This window comes from Panthera leo, chromosome A1 (genome assembly GCF_018350215.1).
Source record: "Panthera leo isolate Ple1 chromosome A1, P.leo_Ple1_pat1.1, whole genome shotgun sequence".
NCBI classification, from domain to species: Eukaryota; Metazoa; Chordata; class Mammalia; order Carnivora; family Felidae; genus Panthera; species Panthera leo.
This window is the reverse complement of record NC_056679.1, coordinates 114826474-114853836: the sequence shown is the minus strand read 5'-3', so window position 1 is coordinate 114853836 and position 27363 is coordinate 114826474. Positions and strand designations below refer to the sequence as shown.

The following is a 27363-nucleotide window of genomic DNA, read 5'->3' as shown; positions in this document are numbered from 1 at the left end:
CCCCCACACAGGAATTTATAAACTGAGAGTCATACCTGCTATAAACGTTGCAGTTCAAGTGTGAAGGGATGACACCTAGATTAGAATGACTGCGAAGAAAAGACAAAAGACATAAAAGTCCTAGATGTATTATGCAGGAATAAAGAACAGGACTTGATCTGCCCAGAATCTACAGAAAATCCCACGGCATGTTGAGAATGCAGGAAGTTTCTCCTTGCCTCTGTCACTCTCTACCCTTAGGCATTCCTATAGGGGACTCAAGTAAATGCTTTATGAGTTAGTCCTAGCATCCATAAATTATGATGAAATGTAACTTAAAAAAGCTTTGTGTTCTCCCAAGGCTGTATGTTAGTGCTCGGGTAATAAAAAAAATATGAGATTTAGTCACTGAGTTTCCACTTTGTATCAGACATGGAGAGCACCAGTAATACCTAGATTAACATTACTCTGTTCTCATCCTTGAGATGCTCACAATCTAGTGGAAGGATGGACATGCTGTCCCTTGTGTGTGTCACAGCAGAGCTGGGTAAATCTAGCAGGATCAAGTGACAACCTACGCTTCAGGAAGCCAGAGAGGGCTTTATAGAGAAGCTGAGATTTAAGTGGGTTTTACAGGAGGAGTAGGAGCTCAACATTTTGGTAAGGAAAAGAAGAGCACTCTGGGTAGTACACACAAGGCATGGAGGAATAAAGAAATCAGGAGCTTGCAGTGGGGACCGGTGAGAAGGGATGAAAAAGAACTTGGAAGAATGAGCCCCCCAGTATTTTCACAAGACTAATGAAGTTATAAAGATCACATAAGTGATTTTGCAAATTCACTAGTAGGTTAGGACCTATATTCTAAGCCTGTGAGTTGGGACTCACAGAGTTAAGTGGGATTATCATAACAAAGAACAAAATTCAACCGCATTCAGTGAAAAAGATGTTCTACCTAGAAATGGATCCTACAATCTTTAACCAAGGGTAGGCTACCCACATGATGGACACAGGAGGAGCAGCTATTAACATATTCACCCCAAAAGGACTTCTGAGATACACAAAGTCATGTGTCATCTGGTATATGGCCCTATGCTGGATACTACACAAAGGGATATGGACACTTAACTACCCTTAGAGAACCTAACAGCCTGAGACCAAACTTCATTTGTCTCTCTGAGGACATGTCACCAAAATTACTAGCATGTTTTCCTTCCTCATTAATCTCTAACCTCATAGCCTTCTTCATCTACCACACGAGCAACTTTTACAAACGCTTTATCTTAATATCCATATTCCAGGAGTCTGGATAAAGCCTGGGAACTTAGAGGGGCCCATCATACTGCACAGCTTCAAGCTTTCTGTCTTGAGGGTCACTTTTAGGCCACTTCCCTTTAGGCACTACTCCTTCCCCACCTTTGTCCTTCACGATAAAGACAGTGTCAAAGAGGGCTATGCTTGCCTGCAATCCATGGTAGCTTCATTTGAAATATGGCACAAGAAGAAAACACCCCTCAAAACTTGAGAGAGTTTTTTTCCTAATAATGTGTCTGAAGATTTATTGAAACATCTGAAGCTCATTTTCAGCACATTAAAGATCTGAATTGCAAATGTACAGGTTATATATTTTGCAATGTATTTCTGATAGAATTCAGGAATCAGGGGAGAAAAGATATTATTATTGACACATTGTTTGAGAGTGACGGGGGGATCTTAAAAAAGTGACTTCAACTAAAAAAAGAAAAAAAATCTGGTTTTACCCTTCAAATAAAAAGTGCATTTGATTTTGAAAAACAATCATCGAGACTCACATTTTTGTGTTTAACAACCACCTTGAAATTGCTCTCCCTCAGAGGACAGCATGATTCTGGGCCACCTTCGCATGAATGATTTATGACATTCATGAACTTGGCAACTACATCAGTTTTTCTAAACCTGGCATCCAACACCAGCTGCATGTTAAGTGAAGATTTATGATTTATAAAACTTACCTCATTATGCAGAGGTACATGAATTGTCTTATGTGTGCAGTCTATAACTCCCAAGACAGATAAGGAGGCAGCTATGTCACAGAATTTATGGCTCCTTCTTGCTAAAGCTGAAGTTTTGAAGAAAAACTAAAAAAAAAAAAAAAAAAACCAAAAAACAAAAAACTGGCCCTTTGGAGAAAAATAGCTTTAGCTAACCATTACACTCCCACATGATAAACTGGCCATAGCTCACCACTATATCTTACAAGAACAAAGAGGCTAACAGTGAAAGTCACTTTAATCACAGCACTGAACTATGTCTCCATTTTGAGCACTGCAGTAATAGACAGAACTTAAATGACTCTTTGGAAATATCAAGCAGTTTGTCAGCTTAATTTCCCCCAGTTTGGTGTGTGAGATCTCTTGCTGAGATTTCTCATCAAGTAGTCCAGCCAGAACCACAGACATGGACTTCAGAGAAGAGAATTCAACACGTTGGTGTGCCCAGTGGCTTCCTGTATGTACCTTCAACATGAGGAAGAGTAAATGTTGGCGTTGGTTATGAAATACAGCTTGTTTTCAAAGATATTTTAGAAATGCAGCAAATCTCTCCCCATATCCTGCTAAAAAGTGGGAGCACAGAGGATTCTGTGAATCTCAAGAAAGAATAAGATTATATAGACAGTCATCAAAAATGACAAGTATAGGGGCACCTCGGTGGCTCAGTCAGTTAAGTGTCTGACTTTGGCTTAGGTCATGATCTCGCAGTTTGTGAGTTCGAGCCCCGCATCAAGCTCCGTGCTGACAGCTCGAACCCTGGAGCCTGCTTCAGATTCTGTGTCTCCTTCTCTCTCTGCCCCTCCCCCACTTGTGCTCTGTCTCTGTCTCTATCAAAAATAAATAAATGTAAAAAAAAAAAAAAAAAAAAAAGACAAGTACATGGGACCAGGTTGAGAAGCAGATCTCTTTAGACAAGATAAACACAAAAAGCAGAATATGAAAATGGTAAGCACACATGATGACAGGGAAAAGGCAAAGGGATGGAAAAAAGGATGTTTCCAGCCTAGAGATTTTCAATAGTATAAAATGAAGAGAAAAACAATGAAATTCGTAATAAAGTATTTTCAAATATGCCTATGAATATACCTATAGAGATATACACATGGTTGTTAACGTCCCTGAATGCAAGAAGTATGCCCTCTGTCTCTCCTCTGCAGAACTCTCTAAACAGTGTTCTACCCTTCCTGGCCTTCGACAGTATAGAAGACCAGCACTCAAATACCTGAGGCAATGGAAGAAAGCTGAAAATGTAAAAAGTCTCCAAGGAAGGGTAAGAAAATTACTTGGACAAAGGAATGTGAGGAACCCATTTCCAACTTTAATAACTAATTATTAAGTCACTTGATTTTTGAAATGTGTCTGGTATTTCAGTGTACTGGATGCACTGAAATGTGTCCAGTTCTTAATAACACCTTATCTGCTCATTGAAATGCAGTTACTCTAACTCAGTTAAATGATGCTCTTCACACAAAATGGTGCCCTGGATCACCTGGGTGGCTCAGTTGGTTAAGCATCTGACTCTTGATTTCCTTCGGATCAGGTCATGATCTCACAGTTCCTGAGATTAAGCCCCATGTCGGGGGCTCTGCAATGGCAGCAAAGAGCTTGCTTGGGATTCTCTTTCTTTCTCTCTGTCTCTGTCTCTCCACCCACCCCACCCCCCCCCCCCCTCCTGCCCGCCCAACTACATAAATAAACTTTAGGAAAAAAACCAAAAGAACAAAAACTGGAGCACCTGGGTGGCTCAGTCAGTTGAGCATCTGACTCTTGATTTTGGCCCAGGTCATGATCTTGCTGTTTGTGGAATCAAGTCCGGCATTGGGCTCTGTGCTGATGGTGTGGAGCTTGCTTGGGATTCTCTCTCTCTCTCTCTCTCTCTCTCTCTCTGCCCCTCCCTCGCTCACACTCTCTTTTTCTCTCTCAAAATAAATAAATATTTTTTAAAAAGTTAAAAAAACAAAAACAAAATTATGTCCTAGGGTAAGAGAACAGTATCAAAGAACCACAAATGCATTAATTAAGGTAAAGCCTCTTTGGCCACTGGGAGTATATCCAAGAGCAGAGTACGTGTACAGGGAAGAACTTCATTTGAGTTCAGAGACTCATTTACTACTTCTCATTAAGCTACCTATAGATTTGACCACTCAAACACAGGTGCTGTTCTCCAGGGCTCTGGGTCCTGGCATTCTGTTGACTGCCTGTAATCCTGAGAACTACCTCCCAAGCTCAAGCCAGGGAGTCATGCTCTAAATGGAATGAGAGAGAAGTGGGCAAGCACCATACACACGTACACAACATATACATATACAACAGCCCAAGGCAGACCAAACTTCCTTCTTGGAAGCCACACAAAGCTGGGGAGAACACACATACATGGTGGTCTGAATCGCAGCCTCTGTAGAGTTGCCTTTGTACTTTGCCACGCTCAGTAGCAGTTTGTTATTCTATGGTGGAAGACAGATGTTCATGAACCCCCCAGCAACTATCATGCTCACAGATTCCCCTTTCCCCTAAAGAATGGGTCACAGGGCTCTTCCCAGGCAAACCAGCTTGCTTCACATCATGTCACATACATAGTCACCACCCCCACCCTACCCTCAATTGCTAGTTAAATAAAACAAGGAATTGGCACCTAAACCAAAGGTCTACAAACTGACCCAGTGACCCTTGAGACAATTTGGCACTTTTCTGTGCCTTTACACAATAACAGAACTCCCTGTGGATGACTAGTTCAAGCCACGTAGGAAGGTAGCCAGGATGGTGCAAGCAGCCCCAGGAATACACTGGGGTACAGGAAGAAAATATTCAAATATATTTACATTTTTTTTCTTTTCTACTTATATTTTGAATTTGAAATATGTTTAATAATAGTACTAGATATATGTAAGTGTATAGTTTATAAATACATAAATATACACATAATTGAGGTGTGTGCCCAAATATTTTTCTAATAGGAATGTGTAACAAAAAAGTTTGGAGACCAGAGGACACTATGGTGCTTGGGGGTATTTCTAAGTAAGATGTGGGTCCTTAAGCCCCACCCCACCCCCATCAGAATTCCCTGTGGAACTTAAACACACAGATTACTTGACCCACCTCAGACCTACAGGACTAGAATCTCTAGGAGTGGGATGCTTAGAGCTTCCTACTGATGTTTGGGAACTAGAACAATAGAAGAATTAGAGAAGCAGGCATGAAGAAGCTGAGCCACAAAAAGGGCCGAATCAGTACAAATGGGAATGTCAGAAGCCCATTTCTTTCTTTTTCTTTCTTTCTTTCTTTCTTTCTTTCTTTCTTTCTTTCTTTCTTTTTTAAGAGTGGGTTTTTGTTAAATATTTATTTTGGAGAGAGAGAGAGAAAGAGAGTGAGAGAGAGGGAGCTTGCGTGTGCATGAGCACGAGCTGGGAGGGGCAGAGAGAGAGAGAGAGAGAGAGAGAGAGAGAGAGAGAGAATCCCAAGCAGACTCCAGGCTGTCAATGCAGAGCCCCACATGGAGCTCGATCCCACAACTGTGAGATCATGACCTGAGCTAACATCAAGAGTCAGATGCTCAACCGACTTAGCCACCCAGACGTCCCCCAAAAGCCCATTTCTGAGGGAGGTCCAATAACTGGTTGCTATAGGCCAGGTCCTCCTGTGGCCTAAGGAAGAGTAGTCACCCTCCTTGTTCTTCCAAAACTCTAGCTTTATGGATACTAAACAATGCGTGTATTTCCCCAACTAGCCTTCAATTAAATCTTCATCACCTAAGGAAACCTGGGCACATCCTCTCCTGATGGCTGGGGAGCAGCAGTAGGGAAACTTAGAAACCAATAGCCCCTCACATAGAGAGCCTGTAATCCAGAGAAACTGAAAAAATAGTGGACATAATCTCCCTAACTCAGTACTTTCAGGAATGAGGACAAGATAAGACAAAGAATATACAAGCCAGAGTTGTCTGTAAGATTTTGAAAAAGGTTCTGTACTGATTGAACATTTAATTTGAAATCATGTGGGTGATTTCTAAAAACCATACCAAGTAAAAAGAGAGGCTATGGAGCAGAAGCTAACACTGTCTGTGTGACCTTGGGCAACACAGTTGTTCTTTATCTTCCTCATCTATTAAATGAAAGGTTAGACTTTAAAAGAGATCTTAAGTTCCTTTCCGTGTTTCTACAACCCAAGTTCAGATTCAACTTCTAGCTCAAGGGTCCTTTCACTATACCATGCTAATGAAGATTAATTAAAATTAAAGCCCTTTAAGCTAGAAAATTCAGAAAGGCCTTCTTTACCTTTAAAAATTAACTATTAAATGGCTCTTCATGAAAAGCAAATCTCTGCTTTTGGTGACCCTCTTCCCTCCCCAAATAGGTGCTTCAAAACATTGGTTCTGGACCTATCCAAGAGCCAATTGTTTTCCAAACCTGAATGAAAATCCAGAGTGAGGCTGGTTTTTATCCTGTGCAATGAGACTGCAGTATCAATGGAATGCAAATGTCCTATCTAAACAGAGTGACACTTTATTTTCATTTATTGCTGGCTTACTCTTCTTTCAGGGTCATCCTCTATTTTTCTTTTCTCTTTTTGGAAGGAGGGCAGGTTGGTGGGTTACCCAGGCTTTCAATATAAAATGAAACCTAGTAATTGTCACCTCTGGGCACAGAGACATCACCTGACATAATACTTCCTACGCTTCACTGGGGCAAGTTCTGTTGAATCAAACTTGAATGGAGTGACACCATGTAATATGCTCCAATATAGTGTAGCTAATGCCAGCATGGAGAAGTGCAAACTGGCTCCTGAGACCTGCTACAGGTACATGAAAAATTCCAAGGAGAACAAAAGTGAAAAAAAAATTCCAAAACTGACAAAAGTGACAAGGAGAACAAAAGTGACAAAAGTATGCCACATTTTTATGTCATGAAGATGGAAGGTGCCACAGCAGGATATTCGTCTTTGGGAAAAGTGAATAAAACATCATCTGAGTCACCAAGTTAAAGACATTTTGCTTTAAAAATATAAACTTGATTCTATGAGTTCCATTATAGATTATACTTTACAGTTTGTTCTGCAATCTTAACTACACAAAATTTTTAAAAAATATTTCGAACTCTTCTATTCCACTGACTAAAATAACTGTTGTTAATACTGGATCAGGCTGATATTATAAAATTTAACTTCTGCATGTATGTGGAGGTAAAAGATGAGGCCCATTTCGGCAGCAGGGCCTAGTGGGAAGCAACAAAGGTTCTGGAGTCAGATAATCTAGCTTCAAATTCTGACTTTACCAGTCAGTTGTTATGTGAGCCATATAACACATCAACCATTCTAAACCCTAGTTTCCACATGCAAAATGGGAATAGTGATAGTATTCTACTTAAAACAACTGTGGTAAGCCTTCATTAGACAATGTATATAAAGCATTTAGGACAATATGTGGCATTTAAGTAAACAGTTAACAAGTATTAGTGATTACTATCTAATAACAATTCCTATTAACTGCTGGGAGTTAAATACTTAACAATTGAAACTAGTTTTCAATCTTCAAATATGCCAAAAAAAAAAAAAAAACAAACCCTTAATCATACTAATTAGAATATAATTTAAAATATAGTATGCACAGGTATTGGGACAGCTGCCTGTTCTGTCTGGGAAACATTTACCCACATGCAACTCGTGTACTGGCTCCTTTCACTTTCCTGTGTGACACTGAGATGACAGCAGAGAAATGAAATACAGTACTGTGCTGTATGGTGAAGAATTATATCACCTGGCTGTGGATCTAACTGTCCATTCTTATTCATTTGCATCCTATTTCTTTTTAGACTCAGGCTCATTTCTTCAAGCCTTCAGGCTATAGGCCATGTTAATTTCCAAGCAGTCCAAAAACCTGTCCTTCACACTGGCAAATACAATACAGCCCCATTCTCAGGGTCTAGCTTTGAGTATCTAGAGCTTACCACATCCCCCTTGTGGTCATGGAAAATATTTGCCAGGCTCTTGGGGAAACCACCAGGAACCTCTATCATCCACAGTAACATTGTCTCAGACACTCTAAAGATAACACCATTTGATTCCAGGATTCTTTTGATTAATACTTTGTGGACTTTAGAAAAATGCAACAACAATAACAACAACAACAATAACAACAACAAACTCTTAAGAGAACCAGTTGATAAAAGAAGGAAAAGAGGAGACTATAGTTACTCCAATTATTGCACTTGAACTCTTCCCTCCCCAACGTACACAACACAAAGATGCAAAATTATCAATTACTACTTTGTTTCAATGTTTAATACCATTCCTCCTTCCCCTCTACTGATGTGGGGAACAAAACCAGAAAGAAATGTAGATAAAATTAAGTTTCCTTCTAACCCACAGCTCACCGGCAAATATTTGCAACAGGCAGAATATGACATTCCTCCAGGAAATCCCAACTGTCTTAATGTTAATGCTTTACTAGAGAGAAAAGCAATCTTAGCTTGACGATAGCTGGGCCTCCAGGATCCTGTGAATCTTTAGCACACAAAAATCCTTTTGGAAACTTCCCTGGTCTTTGCTTTCCCCAACTCCCAAGCATATCATCAGTCACCCTTCACAACACCAGTGCAGCTCTTTCTGCCCACGAGTCCTGTCCCTGTGCTTTGATAAAACCTTTATGCACCGAAAACATCTCAATAACTCTCTCTTGGGCGTTGGCTCCAAACCCCAGCATTTTCCACATCATCTACATTCTTTTCCATCAGTATATTGTTTTAGAATACAAATCCCTACCAACAGGGGTCAAAAGTCTACCTCTCAGGGAATTAAAAAAACCGAAGAAATGAGGGTATTAAGCAGACTAGTAACAATTAAAAAATAATAGTTAAGACTTAGATAAGAGTGTAACTTTTATTACAATGTTTCATCTGTTATGACCAATGTTATGTTTGCCTTTTCTGTTTCTCACTCCCACTTCCATCCTCCTTACAATGTACACTCTTTAGTTATGTTCTTTCTCTCCCAAACTTCCCCCAACATTTCCTTCACAATTCCTCACACAACTGTGATAGCCTAAGAGGAAAGCACCTCCTTCGAAATAGGACTTAAAAGCCAAGTTGCTTCATCTTCAAAATCAAGGACACTGTCAACTCATTAGTGAATTCACGTTTTGCTTTCACTATATTTCCACCACTTAAAACAGTGCTTGACACATGGTAGGCACTCCAGTACCTGTTTGTTTCATCAGAGACTCCTACCTCTTTGCAAAACTGAAACTGATCACGGTGCAGTGGCCACTGACATCTCGTTACAGAGCCCACAGTTTCTGTTCCTGGAAACCAGCAGGTTTGAGACGGGATTGAGGAGCTTCAGTGAGGCCTAGCACAGCAGAGGCGGCGAGGGGAGGGCGGGACGGGGGCGCAGGCAAAGAACCTAAGGTCAAGTATTTTTTTATTTTGAGGGTCTGAACGATAATTAGCTCAATTCAACCCAATTCTCTGAACGAAAGGCTGCGTTAGTAGCTCAAAACCAGAGATCCCCGTGGTAAACGGCATGAATTTGAGATCTGCACATCCAGGTGTAGTTCAAATGACGGCCAACAGGTAACCAAAAGACGAACAACAGACGGAGCAGACCAACAAATCTGCTCTGAGCCACAGATTTTCAATGAACAAACGCCCAGGATAAGATGGCGCCGTTACTCAAAAAATTAGAGTGCGGGAAACGACCACCCTAGCGGATGCTGCACGCGCCCGCGCTCGCCCCGGGATACAAGCTGAGCCGAACTCACGTGCGCTGAAGCATCCAATGAGTGCTGTAGTACCTCGGTTTCCACCACGCCTTGCGCACATGCGCCTTAGGCGTGCGGCAGGATGCTAGCTGCGCAGGCGCAGCAGGCTCCTCCTCTCACGCAACTGACGCAAGGCCTCTGTAATCGGTTCGCAATTTATCCGTATGACCTTGAGTCTTTCCTGTTTTCGAGGACCGGGGCTGCCCAAAGTGCTGCCTTTAAACCTCTCCTAGCCCTCTCGCCACTTACTGAGCCCAGACCTGCTGCAGCCGGAACGAAAGGTCATACTTTTTCCAGCCATCATGCTGCGATGCGTATTAGCCATGTGCTCTAACTCAGGGAGTAGGGGTCCCATACTCTCTGGTCAGGCAACCCGGGCGACGCTTCAGCGGAAGAGTGGTCCTCCAGGCGTCAGCAACTAGCCCCCACCCCCCCACCCCACGTGGTTGGAGGTTTCCAGAAGCGCTACCACTACTGCGCCGCGCTGCTCCGGCCGTCCGAGCGCATTTGCTGCTTCGTACTTCCACCATCTAGCCGCCATGATAAGTGCCAGCCGGGCCGCAGCAGCTCGTCTCGTCGGCGCCGCGGTCTCCCGGGGCCCCACAGCCGCCCGCCACAAGGTGAGGGACTGCTGGGCCTCCTCCGGGGGGGCTCACGGCCTTGACCTGCTACGGCAGGCCTAGCCGTTCGGGGACAGAATTGTGCAGCAGAGATCAGGATGGGGAGAAGGTAACTGGCCTTGAGTAATCTCTGTTACGGATTCAGGGCCTAACTCAGGGTTTTCTCCTTCCATGTCTCGGGCTCTGCTGAGTCACACCTCTTGCGAGAGAATAGTTTTATTCTAGGAAGTAACGGGTAGTGGTCCTGACGGCCCGTTCACTTGCTGATTGGACGGGTTTGGCCTTGGGGGCGAGGGACGCAATTTTAGTTGGGAGGGAACCGATATTTTAGCCATTACTTACATATACAAGTCGAAGGACGAGTGTTCGCCTCCTCTAAAATACAGCGTGTGCAAGGACCCCGTAATCATGAAAAGGAGGATGAAAAGCCATTTCAGTAAATCAGAAGTTAGGTGCAGATTTTCTTGCTTAGGAACATTTGTATGTAGTTCTCTAAGAGTCTTTGGCGTACGGTTGGTTGTACTATTTGTTATTTCCACGTACCAACAATGGAGTGGTTGCTCATTATCCAAACATATCTTTGGAGAGCGGGAACTGTGTCTCTGCACTCAGCATGGGGTTAAAAAGAAGACTTGGAAGTATCCTGAGATTAGATTTGATCCTGGTTGGAGGCAACTTCTGAATTTTTTTCTCTAAACTGACTGTCCAAGATTGCCAGTCCTAGTCCCCTTAAATCATTTGCTTGGCAAACTCTGGAAATGTTTCTGAATGATTTAAATCTGGAGCTACAATACATACCTACGTGGGGCTTTGGTACCTGTACACTGCTGCTGACAGTGAAATTAAGAAATATCTGAATAGTGTTTTGTACTGGTGATTCTCAACCAGGAACAGTTTTGCCTCCTGAGGGTATATTTGGTAATATCTGGAGATAATTTGTTACACCTTGGGGAACCTCCTGGCTTCTAGCAGGAGAGACACAGGACGCTGCTAAAAGTCCTACAGTAAACAGAACAGTGCCCCACAACAGATTTGGTTCAGAAATCCATAGGGCCAAGGTTGAGGAACCCTGTTACAATGTAATTCAAGACAATTTTATGTGTACTTTTTTCTCCTGGGTCCTTTAGAAATTTCATACTTGATTAAATTTGTTTGGTGTTTAAGTGGCACAGTATCTCTTATACGTAAGATCTTGTTTTACATATACCGTTACCAGAATGAAACTTCGTATTCTTCAGAAGAATAATGGGAACAGGCTCTGGTTTTAATGTTGGTTGATTTTTTTTTTTTTTTTTTAGGATGGCTGGAATGGCCTTAGTCATGAGGCTTTTAGAATTGTTTCAAGGCGGGACTATGCGTAAGTCTAACTTTATTTTCTGTAAGAGATAATAAATGTTAAACCCTACAGTGATGGTCTCTAAATTTGTGACTAACTCTTACACTGAGAAAAAAGTGATGTTTCTGCTTTAATTTATAGATTCTGTAGTGTGCCGTGCTTGCTTCGGCAGTACATACACTAAAATTGGAACGATTCTGTAGTATGCCATTATTCCCACAATATCAAGTATTATTTATTTTTGCAACCATTCTGGAAACCACTATTATGGTAAAAATAACCATAGCATTATTTTATATGTGTTGCAGATCAGAAGCAATCAAGGGAGCAGTTGTTGGTATTGATTTGGGCACTACCAATTCTTGTGTGGCAGTTATGGAAGGTAAACAAGCAAAGGTGAGCACTATTGGAAGTTCTGGATCGTATATTAGTAGTCGGTAGTCTATCTGGCTTTCTCGGCCCTGTGGCTTAGATAAGGGGTATTTTAAAAGCTGCATTTAAGTTCTTAAGATTGTTTTGAGGTGAACTTTTATGCTTAATTGCAATGTGCTGTAAAGTGAATGGATTTGACTTATTAGGATTTAAATGTGTCCTAGTATAAAGACTATTAAGTTACTATTAGCACCAATTGGTATGACTTGCGTTGTTGATTATTTCTGTAATCAGAGTCCTACATTTCTGTAAGTCAGTTGAACCATGGTTAGAGGTACAGGAAGAGTCTAGAAGCAAGTGAAGCTCCACATAACACATAGGCTGCATCTTAGAAGCTCTTGCTATGGTAGAGGTTGTTCCCCTGAAGGACCTCCTTAGTTCACAAAACAGTTTATTCCCACTGGGTTCTTCTCAAGATTTAGAGTTGGGATTTCTGAATGGTTTCTTGGCAGTTTCTTTTACCTATGCATGAAACTTGTAACCAGCACAAAAAAATTTAGAAGTAGATTTAATTCCCCCATATGGAAAGAAGGATGATCTGGTTTCAATATCTTAGTATGAAAGGTGTGATTTATATTATCTTTCCATTTTTTTGTTTTTAGTTGTAACTTGTTTCAAAGTGAAGGACTAAAAATACTTTAAACATCTACATCTGTTTCCAGTAGTAGGTACTTGCTATATCAGCATTCACAGAGCAGAAAAGCATGGTTATTAGTGCTGTACTTGAACGTTTGTTTTGTGATTTGGCAGCAGTTTTGTGTCTTTAAATGATTGATAAAAAAAAAAGTGGTGACTAGAACCTCATTCTTTGTCTTACTTTGGGAGTTTTAGGTGCTAGAGAATGCTGAAGGTGCCAGAACCACCCCTTCAGTTGTGGCCTTTACAGCAGATGGTGAGCGACTTGTTGGCATGCCAGCCAAGCGACAGGCTGTCACCAACCCAAACAACACATTCTATGCCACCAAGCGTCTCATTGGCCGGCGATATGATGACCCTGAAGTACAGAAAGACATGTAAGTAATAGGAAAAGCATAGTTATTTCCAGAGGCCACACATAGGAATGGTTTCAGCAAAATCCTTGGAGCATCTGACCTTAATAATTGTACATATTGTCCCTAGAGGCATGTCCTGCCCTACTGAAAGGATACCTCCTTCAAAAACATTAGTTTTTGCCTTCACATATTAGGTCTTTTCCATGTATTGATGTGACACGAAGATTTGGCTAGTCATTTTTGGACCATGTAAATTGGTGTTAAATTCATAAGGCCACATCATGTGCGAATCAGCTGTTTTCAGAGTCTTTCCGTGCTAAAACACCTATCCCTGCTTTATTCCTTTTCATGGCCAACAACTTGTATGAACATACAGTTGATCCTTGAACAACACAGGAGATAGTGGTGCCAACCTTTTATACAGTTGAACATCTGTGTATAACTTCTGACTTCCCAGAAACTTAGCGACTAAAAGCCTACTGTTGACCAGAGCCTTACTGATGACATAAGGAGTTAATTAACACTCATTTTGTGTGTTGTGTATGTTATATATCATATTACAACAAAGTACATTAGAGAAAAATCATAAGGAAGAGGAAATATGTTTATAATACTTTATATAGATTCAAAAATATCCACATATAAGTGGACTGGTGGAGTTAGAACCTCTGTCAAGGGTCAGTTGTATACAGCATTTTGTTCGTCAGTTAATGAGCATTTGAGGGCTATTAAGAATACTACCATAGGGGTACCCAGCTGACTCAGAAGAGCATGCAACTCTTGATCTTGGGATTGTGGGTTCAAGCTCTATCTTGGGTGTAGAGATTACTGAAAAGAATAAATAAACTTAAAGGATACTGTTATAAATTCATGTACAGGTTTTTGTAAGGATGTGTTTTCATTTCTTTTTTTCTTGGTAGATTCTTAGTAATGGACTTGCTGGGTCATTGGTAACTCTTAATAATTTCCAAAGCAGGGGCACAAATCTTTAGTTTGGTGGAAAGAATCTTCAGGTGTAACCAGGATGTTTTTAGATGTTAATGATTGCTTTCTAAACGTTTTCATTAAATGGATTTCTTAAGTCGTCATTTTTTGGCCATGGATCTCTTGGGATGAAAGATGGACATTCATGGTATATGGTAGCCTTGTCATGGTAGGTTGCACTGGCACATTTTTATCAAATAAAATTTTTGTGTCTTTCAGTAAAAATGTGCCCTTTAAAATTGTCCGTGCCTCCAATGGAGATGCCTGGGTCGAAGCTCATGGAAAACTCTATTCTCCAAGTCAGATTGGAGCATTTGTGTTGATGAAAATGAAAGAGACTGCAGGTGAGAAGGTTTGGTTCCTATCTGTCAAGTTTGAAGAACTGGATGGTTCCTAACTTATATACTCCAGTGTCCCTTGTGTGAGTCTGGGGTGAATATTATGCAGAAAACCTAGAATTGGCAAAATTTTGTTACTCTTCACATTTTCCCTACATACTGAATTTGTCCTCAAAGTTTTCCTAACAGGGCTTATTTATCTTCTCCAATATAGAGGAGTGGTGTTCTGTATTGAAAGCTGAAAGACTACATATTAACCTTTTGGCTCTCTTGGTAAAACTTCGTATTTGGAGAAATTCGTGGCTATTTTAAGTCTAAGAATAGGTCGTTATAGCTGCTGAACCTTCACTATAATGTTAAAGGTGAGATCTTGGGTTTTCAACCATTGATTTAATTGGAGCATTTTCCTACAGGGTTTCTCTGTGTTAGGTCACATGCAGAAAAAAACTGATGAGCGCTGTCTGTGGCTCCAGGATGACGACCCAGGTTGTTAGGCTCCATTAGTAATTCTTTTTTTTATTATTATTTTCAATTGTTTTTTTATGTTTATTTATTTTTGAGAGAGAAGGAGAGACAGAGCGTGAGCAGGGGAGGGGCAGAGAGAGAGGGAGACAAAGAATCCGAAACAGGCTCCAAGCTCTGAGCTGTCAGCACAGAGCCTGACAACGGGGCTCGAACTCATGAACCGCGAGATCATGACCTGAGCCGAAGTTGGACGCTCAGCCGACTAAACCACCCAGGCACCCCTACATTAGTAATTCTTTTACCTGTTTCATAGGACAGAATGTCATGAATGTATTTCATTTTTTTATTCTTTTCTAGAAAATTACTTGGGGTATACAGCAAAAAATGCTGTGATCACAGTTCCAGCTTATTTCAATGACTCCCAGAGACAGGTGAGTTCATTTGACATTCTGAAAATATCAAGACTGTATTGATGGTATTTAGGACACAAGGTGGAAAATGCTTTTTTCTTTTTTTTTAGGCCACTAAAGATGCTGGCCAGATATCTGGACTAAACGTGCTTCGGGTAATTAATGAACCTACAGCTGCTGCTCTGGCTTATGGTCTAGACAAATCAGAAGATAAAATGTAAGTTTGTGCAGTAAACTCCACCCAGGTTTGTGGGACTTCACCTATGGAAGTACTGGGCTGTGATCATTTTTCCCCCCTTAGCATGCATATTGGCAAGTATTTGTTCAAAAGTATGGTTTTGGGAATGTCTGGCTGGACCATTTGGTTGGGCATGCGACTCTTGATCTTGGGGGTGTGAGTTTAAGCCCAACACTGGGCATGGAGCCTACTTTAAGGAAAAAGTGATTGAATATCGTCAATTTTGCTTTATTTTTTTAATGTTTATGTTTTTTGAGAGCACGCAGGAGCGGGGAAGGAACAAAGAGAGAGGGAGACACAAAATCTGAAGCAGGCTCCAGGCTCTGAGCTGTCAGCACAGAGTCCATCGCGGGGCTTGAACTCACAGACCCTGAGATCATGACTTGAGCCAAAGTCGGACGCTTAACCGAGCCACCCAGGCACCCCAGTTTTAAAATGTATTTCAGCTCTATATTTTACAGTTAGCTATTCGTGCCACATGTTCATATACCTGTCACTTAGGCAGTTATCCAATTTTATAATTAACTATAGTACAGGGAAAATAATCAGGTTTATGTTCCTTTGGTTGTTAAAATTTATACCCTAGTGATAGGTGTTCTCCCTTAAGACCACCTCTTTTGTCTTTCTAGAATTGCTGTATATGATTTAGGTGGTGGAACTTTTGATATTTCTATCCTGGAAATTCAGAAAGGAGTGTTTGAGGTGAAGTCTACCAATGGAGACACGTTCTTAGGTGGTGAAGACTTTGACCAGGCCTTGCTGCGACACATTGTGAGGGAGTTCAAGAGAGAGGTTGGTTACCAGTATAGTTCATATGTAGACATTGGGATGGTGAGAATTTCTTTATTCAGATGACTATTTGCTTTATGACTTTTTGCCCTTAATAGAACATGGAACAGCACTGAAAGAATTGCGTTTCAGTTTCACGGGTAGACTGAACCATTCTGGTTGTTGTAGCTTTAGCTTGGGAATCCACAACAGGTTGAAGAGGGTATGGTACTCTGTATAATATTGGAAGAGGAATTCTGGGCACTCCTATTTGGATCCAGAACCCAATGGCTCGAAAGAACTAAGATTAGATCAGCCCTCTGGCTCCAGACACAATTTGAAGAATAAGATTTCTTTTTCCTACAGACTTTTAAGGGCAGTGAGTGATTCATGTTTGTTTATAAAGACAGGGCTTTACTTTAAGTTATCATACCTTATCGTTGTAGTCTAAATAGTATTCGTCACCTCATTAACGTTAGTATTACGTGTTTTCATTTTGTAGACGGGGGTTGATTTGACCAAAGACAACATGGCACTTCAGAGGGTTCGGGAAGCTGCTGAGAAGGCTAAGTGTGAACTCTCCTCATCTGTGCAGGTGGGATGTGGATGAGTCCCAACAGTCTTAATGTTTCCAGCCTTAGTTTATTTGAATAGCATATTCTTGGTGCAATTTCTATCTAATCTTTTATAGTTTTCTAGGTGGCAGTAAAAGCCTGTCCATGAACAAAGGAACAGTGTATTTTTGTTTGGTTTTGGTTTTGGTTTTTCTTAGAAGTTTATTCTTAGTACACAAGCACAGGAGGGGAGGAGAGAGAATCCCATGCAGGCTCCACACTCAGTGCAGAGCTCGACATGGGATCGATCTCAACATCATGAGATGCAGGGCTTGAACCCATGAGCCATGAGATACAACCTAAGTCTAAGTGGGACACTCAACCTACTGAACTACCCATGTACCCCTAAAGATACTGATTTAAAAAAAAATTTTTTTTTACATTTATTGATTTTTGAGAGAGAAACACAGAACACAAGCATGGGAGGAGCAAAGAGAGAAAGAGGGAGACACAGAATCTGAAGCAGGCTCCAGGCTCCAAGCTGTCAGCGCAGAGCCTGATGTAGGGCTTGAATTCACGTACTGTGAGATAATTACCTGAGCTGAAGTCGGATGCTTAACCACCTGAGCCACCCAGGCACCCCAAGATTCTGATTTTAAAATCTAGATTTAGTAGTGTGCAAAATGGGAATCACTAGCCTAGAAATAATAGGTTTGTCTCATAATTGCTAATGTCTTCACTTAAGACATGTCTTTGTGTGAGTCTCTAATTGTCTCATTTAATTATTTGGATCAGCAATCCAGAAAGTGAGCTATGAAACCTGGCTGAAGGCTGGGGTATATACACTTGGGCACATTTATTTCTGTTAGCATTAGAGTTGCTCAGCATCTGTTTAAGTGTTAGGCTGTGTTGCTCCAGTTCTGAGAGGTGAAGCTTCACTTTGCCTTTGGCATTAATAATAGAACTATATGAACATGGTAGTTGAAAGGCAAATTTGTTTCTGGTTTCTCAAGTGGCAGCAGGAAAGCGGAGCATGTCACTCCTTGAGTTGATGATTTGATCACCCGTACTGAGTGATCCAATGTGGAAAAACTTGGTTTTTGTTTTTTGGGTTTTTTTCTTTTGAACCTGGATTTTTTTTTTTTTTTTTTTACGTTAAAAAAATTTTTTTTTCTTTCAATTTGTTTTGAGAGAGTGCAAGCAGGGGAGGGGCAGAGAGAGAATCCCAAGCAGGCTTCTTTCAGAGCAGAGCCCGATAAAAGGCTCATACTCAAGAACCACAAGATCATGACCTGAGCCAAAATCAACACTTGGACACAACTGACTGAGCCACTCAAGTGCACCTTAAAGAAATGTTTTTTAAAGTAGCTATGACGAGTTATACAAGAGTTATCCATGGTGTTAATGGTGTTACTTTATCCCTGCCGTCATACAGAGTGGCAGAACTTTGCAACATACAGTGGTTAGGATTAGAATTAAACTATGGGATGCCAGAAGATAGCTTAAAATTCGTCCCAGGAGTTGACAATTTGTGGAGGGTGACGTTGGTTTTTACTGTGACTGTATCTTACTGGTAGAGTTTGGATTGTTTTCCAGCATTTTGATATTACAACAAAGTTTGTTCAGCATTCTTGTATGTTAATATTTGTGCATGTGTAATTGTAAATCTCCAGAATAAATTCCTAGAAGCATTACCTCTGTGGGTTTACAGTGTGGTGTGGAGAGATAGGTATTAATTAGGACGTGAGATTAACAACAGTCAAACCAGAAGTAATGTGATAGGTTAAGAGTGGCTCCCTAGGCAGACTGCTGGGATTCAAGTCCTATTTCATCACTTACTATCTGTGGCCTTAGGTAAATTATTTAACATTTCTGTTTTCTTACCTACAAAATGAGAATAATAGTGCCAGTTTCTCTCTTTGATTTGTGAGGATTACTAAATTGAAACGTGTTTAGGACATGTTATAAATAGTATTCTATATTAAGTTACTAATGTGGTAAAAAAACAAAGTTTGGTTTCTAATTGTAAGAGAAAGCTGACAGAGGTGTTTGACCTCACAAGGAGTGCTCGGTGAGATGAGTTGATCAGGAAAAGATACTAGGACAAGTAAGTATGAGGCTCTGAGAAAAGGCTAGTGTGTTCGAAGAGCAGATAGGCAGGGTAACTGCAGAACCTGAGGGTAGAGGCTTGATAGATTTGGGATCTGGGTCTATTCTAAGAGGGAATATAAACCAGTGAAAACTTTTTTTTTTTCTTTTTTTAAGTAGTGCCTACATCCAACGTGGGGCTCAAACCCACAACCCCAAGATCAAGAGTCGTATGATCCGCCTACTGAGCCACCCAGACACCCTAGTGAAAACCTAAATTAAGGGCAGTAACATGGCCAGATATGGGTTTGTGAAAAGTGCTCTGGCAGAGGTGGAGTGGAAATTTGTTTGGGGTCAGGAGGGGTCCTGTAGCAGAGGTAGCCTGAGTGGAAGTGGGAGAACATTGGGAGGCTGTAGCACATGGTCAGGTGGTGGTGAGAGGAAGGACTTGGACTGGAGTGAAATAGAGGTAGTGTTGAATTTGAGAAGCGACAAAGCTTAGTGACAAACTGGGTTTTGAGGATTGAGAGTCCTGGAATTGTTCAGATTGTCATTACCATACAGCATATAGAATTGCATTGATACAATGTCCGTGTGTGGGCTTTTACAATTAAATAAAAATTTAAAATTGCATTCCTCAGTTGTATTGCCTGTATTTCAAATGCTGAGCCATACGTGGCTAGTGGCTGCTAAATTGAACAGCACAAATACAGAACATTTCCATTGCCACAGAAAGTTCTGTTGGATTTCATTGGTTTAAAGTTTGCTTGGTTGTTTTTTTTGTTTTGAGAAAGCACAAGTGAGTGAGGGGCAGAGAGAGAGAGAATCCCGAAGCAGGGCTCTAGCTCACCCGATGTGGGGCTGGAACTCAGGAACGCTGAGACCATGACCTGACCTGAAGTCAGATGCTTAACCAACTGAGCCATCCAGGCACCCCCTGGATTGCATTAGTTTAGCTAATTTAATTGTTTTTGATTTAGTTTATTAATAATGTTGCAAAGAAAGAAGGAAATCGTCAGTGGTGTTGTTTACACTTGATCTTAGCCAAAAGGCTGAGAAGTGATGGATGGTGTTCTTTAAAGCAATACTCAGTAGCACTGTTCCTACAAAAGATGTGTTAACTCGTTCACTATTTATTAAGCATTTAAATGCCAAAAGTAGTTTACCTGATGAGAGATGGTAATGGGTTTGCTCCCTTTCAGTCTGTTTCCTGCCAGCCTTGCTTCAGCCTTGCTTTGATATGAAATTGGAGGGGAGGTACAATTTTGTTCCTGAGGGTCCACGTTGAGACGTGTTTCTGCATGTTTAGTGAGGAGTTTGGTTAGTCTAAATAGTCTGAATGTAGGCCCTATTAGGATACCTTTATTATGGTATGGCTATAGCAGCGTTTGCTGCTTTCCATGAATGTGATGGCAGTAAAGTCAATCCTGGTGTAGGTATCTTTAGTATTTCTGTAGCTTCCTTACCATCTTCCTGAAACTTAGAAAGCCTTGGCTTGAGGCAAGTTATTTGGTTCAGAGCATGCTTTTGACTTACTTTTTGTGTGTGTACATTTTTAAGTTTATTTTGAGAGCGAGAGAAAGCGTGAGCAAGGGAGGGTCAGAGAGAATCTCAGGCAGGCTCCACACTGTCAGTGCAGAGGCCAGCATGGGGCTCGAACCCACAAACTGTGAGATCATGACCTTAGCCAAAGTTAAGGGTCATAGATACTTAACTGACTCAGTCCCACTATTTCATTCTTCATTGTTGATAACAGATTCTAAAATTTTTGCCTCTGGGAAGATCATAGGTTGAATCTTTTTAATTTTGAAAAGGAGGGGTGGTGTAAATGAGCAAGGGGCAGTGAGAGAATCCCAGGCACAGAGCCAGGCACAGGGCTCGACCTCCTGAACTCTGAGATCATGACCTGAGCAGGAGTTGAATCTTAAAGAGTCATTGTGTTTGTGGCTGTTCCTTCAAAGTGGGTTTACTCTCTCTATAGCTTCCAAAGTCTTCCTCGTGAGGGTATGGTCTTATTTTAATTGAAGTAATAAAGAAACGTCACCAGTATTGCTTTCCCTGCTACCTTTGCAGACCGACATCAATTTGCCATATCTTACGATGGATGCTTCTGGACCCAAGCATTTGAATATGAAGCTGACCCGGGCTCAATTTGAAGGGATTGTTACGGATCTAATCAAGAGGACAATTGCCCCATGTCAAAAAGCCATGCAAGATGCAGAAGTCAGCAAGAGTGACATAGGAGAAGTGATTCTTGTTGGTGGCATGACTAGGATGCCCAAGGTATGGACCCATGGAATCCTTGGCATGGAAAGCAGAGAGGGCAAGCACATAATGTTTTCTCTGGATAGATGATTTGTGTAGGAACATGAGTACATGGCCTTTCTGCCACAGTGACCTGAAGGGATCTTTGAACGCAATTTATGCCCTCACTAGAGGTCTTTTGTGGCCTCTTTTTAAAAGGGTTTCAGAAAAAGGATCAGGAAGGGCAAAATGTCTTTGGGTGGTAGCATGGAAGATCCTGAACTTCATTCTTGGGATATTTTTATAAACCAAGTATTTCTCAAAGTTGGAGATCAGAGATAGCTTAAAACCTTGGTACTATCTAGTCTCTACATGCAGTTTTGGATACATGTGTTTACAGCATAATATTTTGGGTTTCTAACTGCATCACCTCAACAGAGATTTGTGCGATGATGCATATTATTTATCAACACATCATTCTGATAAGATAGGTGTGTGGAAAACTAATGACTGAGCACAACCTGTTGAAGGTGTCATTTTTGCTGTATAGCTTGAATAGAATAGTAATTTCCTTTGGAGTTCATGGGCTTAGGAAAATCTGCACAGAGTAAACATGGAGAAAAAAATGGAGGCTTTGGACCAGGAAAATATCTTTATGTTAACAAATTACCCCAGATGCTGTTTAAGTAGCAGTTTTTTCTAACATTAGTAAAATAAGCTGGAGAGAAGAACATGCCTCACATTAGCAACAATGTTGAATTATTGAATTAGCACTGCTCTTTTAAGGTGGTTTTTAGTTGATCTGTAGAAGGGGAATTGAACTATATCTAAGTCTTGATGTCTTGCAGCCTGTATTTCTAATTTAATATGTTGTATAGGAAACCCAGTAACAAAAGTTAAGCAGCTCCTTCTCAAATTTAAAAGGACAAAATGGGGCGCATGGGTGGCTCAGTCCGTTTTGCGTCTGACTCTTGATTACAGCTCAGGTTATGATCCCAGTGTCGTGGGATTGAGCCCCGCCTCATACTCCACGCTGAGCATGGAGCCTACTTGAGATTCTCTCTCTGCTCCTCTACCCTGGTTGAACTGTCTAAAAATAAATAAAAAATTTTTAAAAAGGGCTATGACTGATGCTCAAGTAAAGGATATGAGTGTTGCCCGTATTTGACACACTGAGGTCATTAAGAACTCAAATATGAAATAGTAACGTGAGTGAACATTCTTGGATCTGAAGCAGCTTATCCTGAGATTTGTTGTGGTCTTGGGACACATGTGCTCTTTTACCCTTCCCAAGGGTAGCTGCCCTTGGTAGTGGGTGACGGGTTCTTTTTTCTTGGTGGCTTAGGTTCAGCAGACTGTACAAGATCTCTTTGGCCGAGCCCCAAGCAAAGCAGTCAATCCTGATGAGGCTGTGGCCATTGGAGCTGCCATTCAGGGAGGTGTGTTAGCTGGTGATGTCACAGATGTGCTGCTCCTGGATGTCACTCCCCTGTCTCTGGGTATTGAGACTCTGGGAGGTGTTTTTACCAAACTTATCAACAGAAACACCACTATTCCAACCAAGAAAAGCCAGGTAAGAGTCACCTACTCCTCCGTTGTCACAGAGAATATAGGTTCTGTGAGGGACATGATTATACCCACTTTTTTTAGTTTTTCCTAGGACATTTTGCTTTTTGTTTTTGAGTCCATACTAGGTGAATGTGGGTGCTAAGAATCTTGCTTTTTGTTCTCTTTTTTTGTTGGTTCCTGAATATGTTCTCCTTACCTGTTAGCTAGCAGTAATTTTAGGGAAGGTATCAGTGGTGTCCTTCACCGTATTAAAATAACTTTCCAAAAGGAGCTTCATCGTTTGGGACTAATTTCCTTGTTTTCTTCTGTTCTCAAAGGCAATAAAAAGAATGGCCTGGCGAAGATTAGGGGAGGGTGCTTGTCTTATGGGTGAATGATGGAGATGCTGAGATACCAAGCCAGGGCTATCTGGACAATGGCTTGCTAGTCTTAGATTCTGAATTGTTTACTGACTTTCCCAATTTGTTTTTCTGAAAAGCTGTTATAGCTAATGGCTGTTGCTATTTGTTCAGTGATGTATTGCCAATACATCATTCTGAAGAAAACTATGTGGTGACTTCCTGTGACTGAGCATAAAATACATGTCATGTCTCTGACCTCTTTCCTCAAATGAGCATGTTTCAACATCCCAGTTTCTTTAGCTCCTTTTGAGGACGCCTTTGCTAATGCTGCTGCATCTTTGTTTAGTGCATTTGCTTAGCTGAAACAATAGCTACTGTATACTCTTTGGCTGTACTAATCCTATTCCCCTGCAAAAACAAAAGCCTTTGTTCTGAACATGGGATTCTTAAGTGTTGAGATGGGAATTTCTTTCTTTGGCTTGCACTTTTCTAAGGGGAGTAGCCTAAAAAGACTGCCAACCCAGAGTTTTTTTTCTCTCTTAGGTGTTTTCTACAGCTGCTGATGGTCAGACTCAAGTGGAGATTAAAGTGTGTCAGGGTGAGAGAGAGATGGCTGGAGACAACAAACTTCTTGGACAGTTTACTTTGGTAGGTATCAGGAATCCTGAGTACTTTGCTTTTTCTATAAACTTAGACTAAATTATAATTCTTAATAACATTACCAAAACTAAAACACAGGGACCTTGTCTGTGTTACCTTAGTTCGGTGTACAGATGAATTTTGCAACTGGATATCCATGGCTTCAGTTTTTCCTGAAAGTTTTGCTTGTTCCTGATGCCTTAGGAAGTTGGTAAATATAAGAGCTAGGGAAATAGAATGTTAGTTAGGAAAAATTCCCCAATTATTAATTTAAGGCATTTGATATTGGCTCCTAGTGAGCATTGTTTATTGGTTCTTAGTGAACAATGATGGACAGTTTTCCTCTCATTCAGCGTGTCCCTTAGGTATACACGGTCATTATGGTTACTTGCTGTAGCCAACTTCACTGGCTTAAGCCCTGGTTCTTTAAGGTAGTAATGAAACTACTATTCTTATTTATAAATGTGTGTTTTTATACATTTTAAGTATTGTTTGTTGCTCCCAGGAACAAGTTACTTTACCCAGAGACTGTATATATAGGTTTGGAAATAGGGCACCGGACCTCTTGAGAGAGGAGCTTTTAATGCTGCATATTTCTCTATTTTAGATTGGAATTCCCCCAGCCCCTCGTGGAGTCCCTCAGATTGAAGTTACATTTGACATTGATGCCAATGGGATTGTACATGTTTCAGCCAAAGATAAGGGCACAGGACGTGAGCAGCAGAGTAAGTGTTCTTATTTATCAGACTCTAAGAGACAAGGGACCTTGAAGTTCCTCTGAGAACTAGACCTTCTAGATTGTGCATGTGTTTTCTCCCAGCCTCGGGGGGGATTGGGGGAGGCAATGAGTCCTTTTTGCCCCTTTTCTCCTTGGTCATCAGATTCACATTAAGAGATGTATTTATTACCACAAATGGGCAAGCACTGGGCTTCTGGATTGCTGAAGTTTTGGTAGGCAGGCAGAACAAATGGTCTTTGTGGATTTCAGATCCTTGGTTTCCTTCTGTTTGTTATAGGACAACGGTATTTCTCTTATTCGTAATATATATACATAATACTTCATCATCATACATCAAGATTGGCTACTCTGAACAGGAATATTTTTTTTAAGTTTTGGTGGGGTTTTGTTGTTGTTTTTTAAGTTTATTTGAGAGAGTGCAAGCTCCAATGTGCAGAGCCTGACATGGGGCTCGAGGTCATGAATTGTTCCATTATGACCTGATCGGAAATCAACAGTCGGATGCTTAACCAGCTGAATCATTAGGTGCCCCAGGAGTGTTCTTTTTCTTAATACAGAGAAAGAGGCAGATAATTTTATCTGGGAAGTAACAAGATGCTTTTATTTCACTCTAGTTGTGATCCAGTCTTCTGGTGGGTTAAGCAAAGATGATATTGAAAATATGGTTAAAAATGCAGAAAAGTATGCTGAGGAAGACCGACGAAAGAAGGTAACTATTTTCTGCCTCTGCAACTGGGAGGTGAAAGTGGGAGTTTGGACATGTATTGTTGATTTTCTAGTCTGTCTTTGAATCTGTCCTTGCTCTCTTTTTGTTCCTAACTTTTGTGTGGAATGCTTTTCTTACTCTCATTTCCACGTCAAAATTTTTGTGTTATACAATAAGATAAAATCACTTACAGACATCCTAGACTACTTCAGACCACAGTAATTTGTCTTTATTATGTAATTATGTATCAGCATGTTCTAACTGGTTGGTTGGGAAGTCTTCATACTAAATTTATAATTTCTCCTAGGAACGAGTTGAAGCAGTTAATATGGCTGAAGGAATCATTCATGACACAGAAACAAAAATGGAAGAATTCAAGGACCAGTTGCCTGCTGATGAAGTGAGTCCTCTCTTAAAATAGTTCAAGAAGTTAGGCATTGTCACCAGTGTCAATGAAGTTTGTTTTTCTGTGTGAATCTTGATAGGAATCTAGTGGTGTTTTTGTTTCTCGGGCTTTTTATTCACATTTTTCACACAGACTTCAGTTGGGGCCATTTGATAAATAAGGAAATTGAGATACACTTTTAAAGAGGAGTTCTGTCAAGGATAGAAATTTGTTTTTTAATGTTTCTGAGTATTACTCTACATAAAATGGGATAAGAAACCCAGAGAAAGAGTTTGGTTTTGTTTTTAAGTGCAACAAGCTAAAAGAAGAGATTTCCAAAATGAGGGAACTTCTGGCTCGAAAAGACAGTGAAACGGGAGAAAACATAAGGCAGGCAGCATCTTCCCTTCAGCAAGCATCACTGAAGCTCTTCGAAATGGCATACAAAAAGGTACAAGGACATTTTGTTGAGTGAATTTGTGCCTAACTTCATCTTAATAGAACTGCTGTTAATTACTGTCACTGGTGGCACTCTACATGGCCGTTTATAAAACTGGGAATATTGGAGTTGGAAATACTCTGGCTTTCTTGACTCTGCTTTGGGAGGGGGCGGTGATGGCAGTCAAAGGGAGGGACTCACAGAAACCATCAATAGAGTACAAGAAGGGAGGGAGAGTAGAATAGGCAGGATATGCCCCCTTTTTTAGTTTATCAAAGAGCAAACTGTCCACTTTAAATGAGTTGCTCTCCAATATTTTCTTAACAGATGGCATCTGAGCGAGAAGGCTCTGGAAGTTCTGGCACTGGGGAACAAAAGGAAGATCAAAAGGAGGAGAAACAGTAATACCAATAAACTTTGGAGTCAAATTATGACGCTTGGGAGTGAAGAAACTTCCTGAGCAGAAATGGGCAAATTTCAGTCTTTTACTGTGTTTTTGCAGTATTCTATATATAATTTCCTTAATATGTAAATTCAGCAACCATTAGCTAATGATCATTTAATGAGAATTCCAACCATACAAAGTTCACAGTACTCTGTCCCTAGTTAATTTTCAACTGCATGTAAAGGGAGGGGAAGATGATTTATTGATCATTATAAAAACACTGTTTTGTGCTTTAGTAGCCATATTTTCAAGAGGTGAAACCATCTCAATAAAGAAGGTACTTACCCATAAACCTGGAATGCCCTCTCAGACCATATGGGGATGAGATCCTTCCAGTCAGTTGAAACTGCTAAACCAGCCTATGTGTATGAGGGATTCTTCCAACTGAGGCCTTGCAAGGCAAGCCAGCTGTGCCATGTTGGGAGGTAGGGCAGGAGAAGGTAGATCAATGGGAAAATAGATGTTAAGTGCAGCTTTAAAAAAGGTAGTAGTAGGGCTCCCTAACTTTCCTAAGGCATACTTTTCTAGCTACCTTCTGGCCTGTGTCTGGCACCTGTATCCTTGATTGCTTTTTTGATCCAGTATGGATTTTTAAAAATAAATGAAAAGCATCTTGATCTCTTATTTATGAGAAGTGAGGTTCTGAGATTTAGCTTCAGGAAAAGGACATGAATCGTATTTCCCAATTCCCTGACCTAAAGCCATTCAACAATCTTTTTGTCTAGCATCGAAACTAGGGCTACTATTTTCAGGTTGCAAGAAGCATGTCCAATAGTAAGCCCTAGGATTTCAGTGGTTTGATAACATCAGGAACTGATTAGTGTTAAGATTCATTTCCTAACCAGTGGTCTTCCAGCGGACTCCCCCCTCCTTTC

General features: G+C 40.8%; 1 protein-coding gene, 1 long non-coding RNA gene and 2 other non-coding genes across 6 annotated transcripts in view; 3 read left to right on the top strand and 1 right to left on the bottom strand.

Annotated features, from left to right (window-relative positions):
* The window catches only part of HSPA9 (heat shock protein family A (Hsp70) member 9), a 42541-nt gene extending 16067 nt beyond the window's left edge, over nucleotides 1-26474 (top strand). For 2 of the 3 annotated variants that reach the window (XM_042936443.1, XM_042936434.1), the window contains exons 4-20: nucleotides 3164-3276; nucleotides 11675-11733; nucleotides 12021-12108; nucleotides 12976-13157; nucleotides 14340-14464; nucleotides 15281-15354; nucleotides 15444-15550; nucleotides 16201-16363; nucleotides 16842-16934; nucleotides 21055-21264; nucleotides 22571-22798; nucleotides 23679-23783; nucleotides 24382-24499; nucleotides 25128-25222; nucleotides 25527-25619; nucleotides 25915-26055; nucleotides 26371-26474. In XM_042936443.1, coding sequence (XP_042792377.1) covers nucleotides 3164-3276; nucleotides 11675-11733; nucleotides 12021-12108; nucleotides 12976-13157; nucleotides 14340-14464; nucleotides 15281-15354; nucleotides 15444-15550; nucleotides 16201-16363; nucleotides 16842-16934; nucleotides 21055-21264; nucleotides 22571-22798; nucleotides 23679-23783; nucleotides 24382-24499; nucleotides 25128-25222; nucleotides 25527-25619; nucleotides 25915-26055; nucleotides 26371-26448 — 2072 coding nt within the window. In that variant the 3' untranslated portion in view covers nucleotides 26449-26474. Of the gene's footprint in view, nucleotides 1-3163; nucleotides 3277-10175; nucleotides 10377-11674; nucleotides 11734-12020; nucleotides 12109-12975; nucleotides 13158-14339; nucleotides 14465-15280; nucleotides 15355-15443; nucleotides 15551-16200; nucleotides 16364-16841; nucleotides 16935-21054; nucleotides 21265-22570; nucleotides 22799-23678; nucleotides 23784-24381; nucleotides 24500-25127; nucleotides 25223-25526; nucleotides 25620-25914; nucleotides 26056-26370 lie in introns of those variants that run through there. The other variant, XM_042936452.1, reaches the window with a different exon arrangement.
* On the bottom strand, nucleotides 20091-27275 carry LOC122218290. Its single transcript, XR_006201974.1, has 3 exons — nucleotides 26774-27275; nucleotides 23892-23998; nucleotides 20091-20278 (listed from the first exon to the last, which is right to left on the bottom strand). It is a non-coding gene; the product is annotated as an uncharacterized LOC122218290 (long non-coding RNA).
* LOC122202914 lies at nucleotides 21670-21744 on the top strand. The gene has a single exon (XR_006194970.1). It is a non-coding gene; the product is annotated as a small nucleolar RNA SNORD63 (small nucleolar RNA).
* LOC122202925 lies at nucleotides 23301-23369 on the top strand. The gene has a single exon (XR_006194980.1). It is a non-coding gene; the product is annotated as a small nucleolar RNA SNORD63 (small nucleolar RNA).
* Nucleotides 27276-27363: the final 88 nt, after the last annotated feature.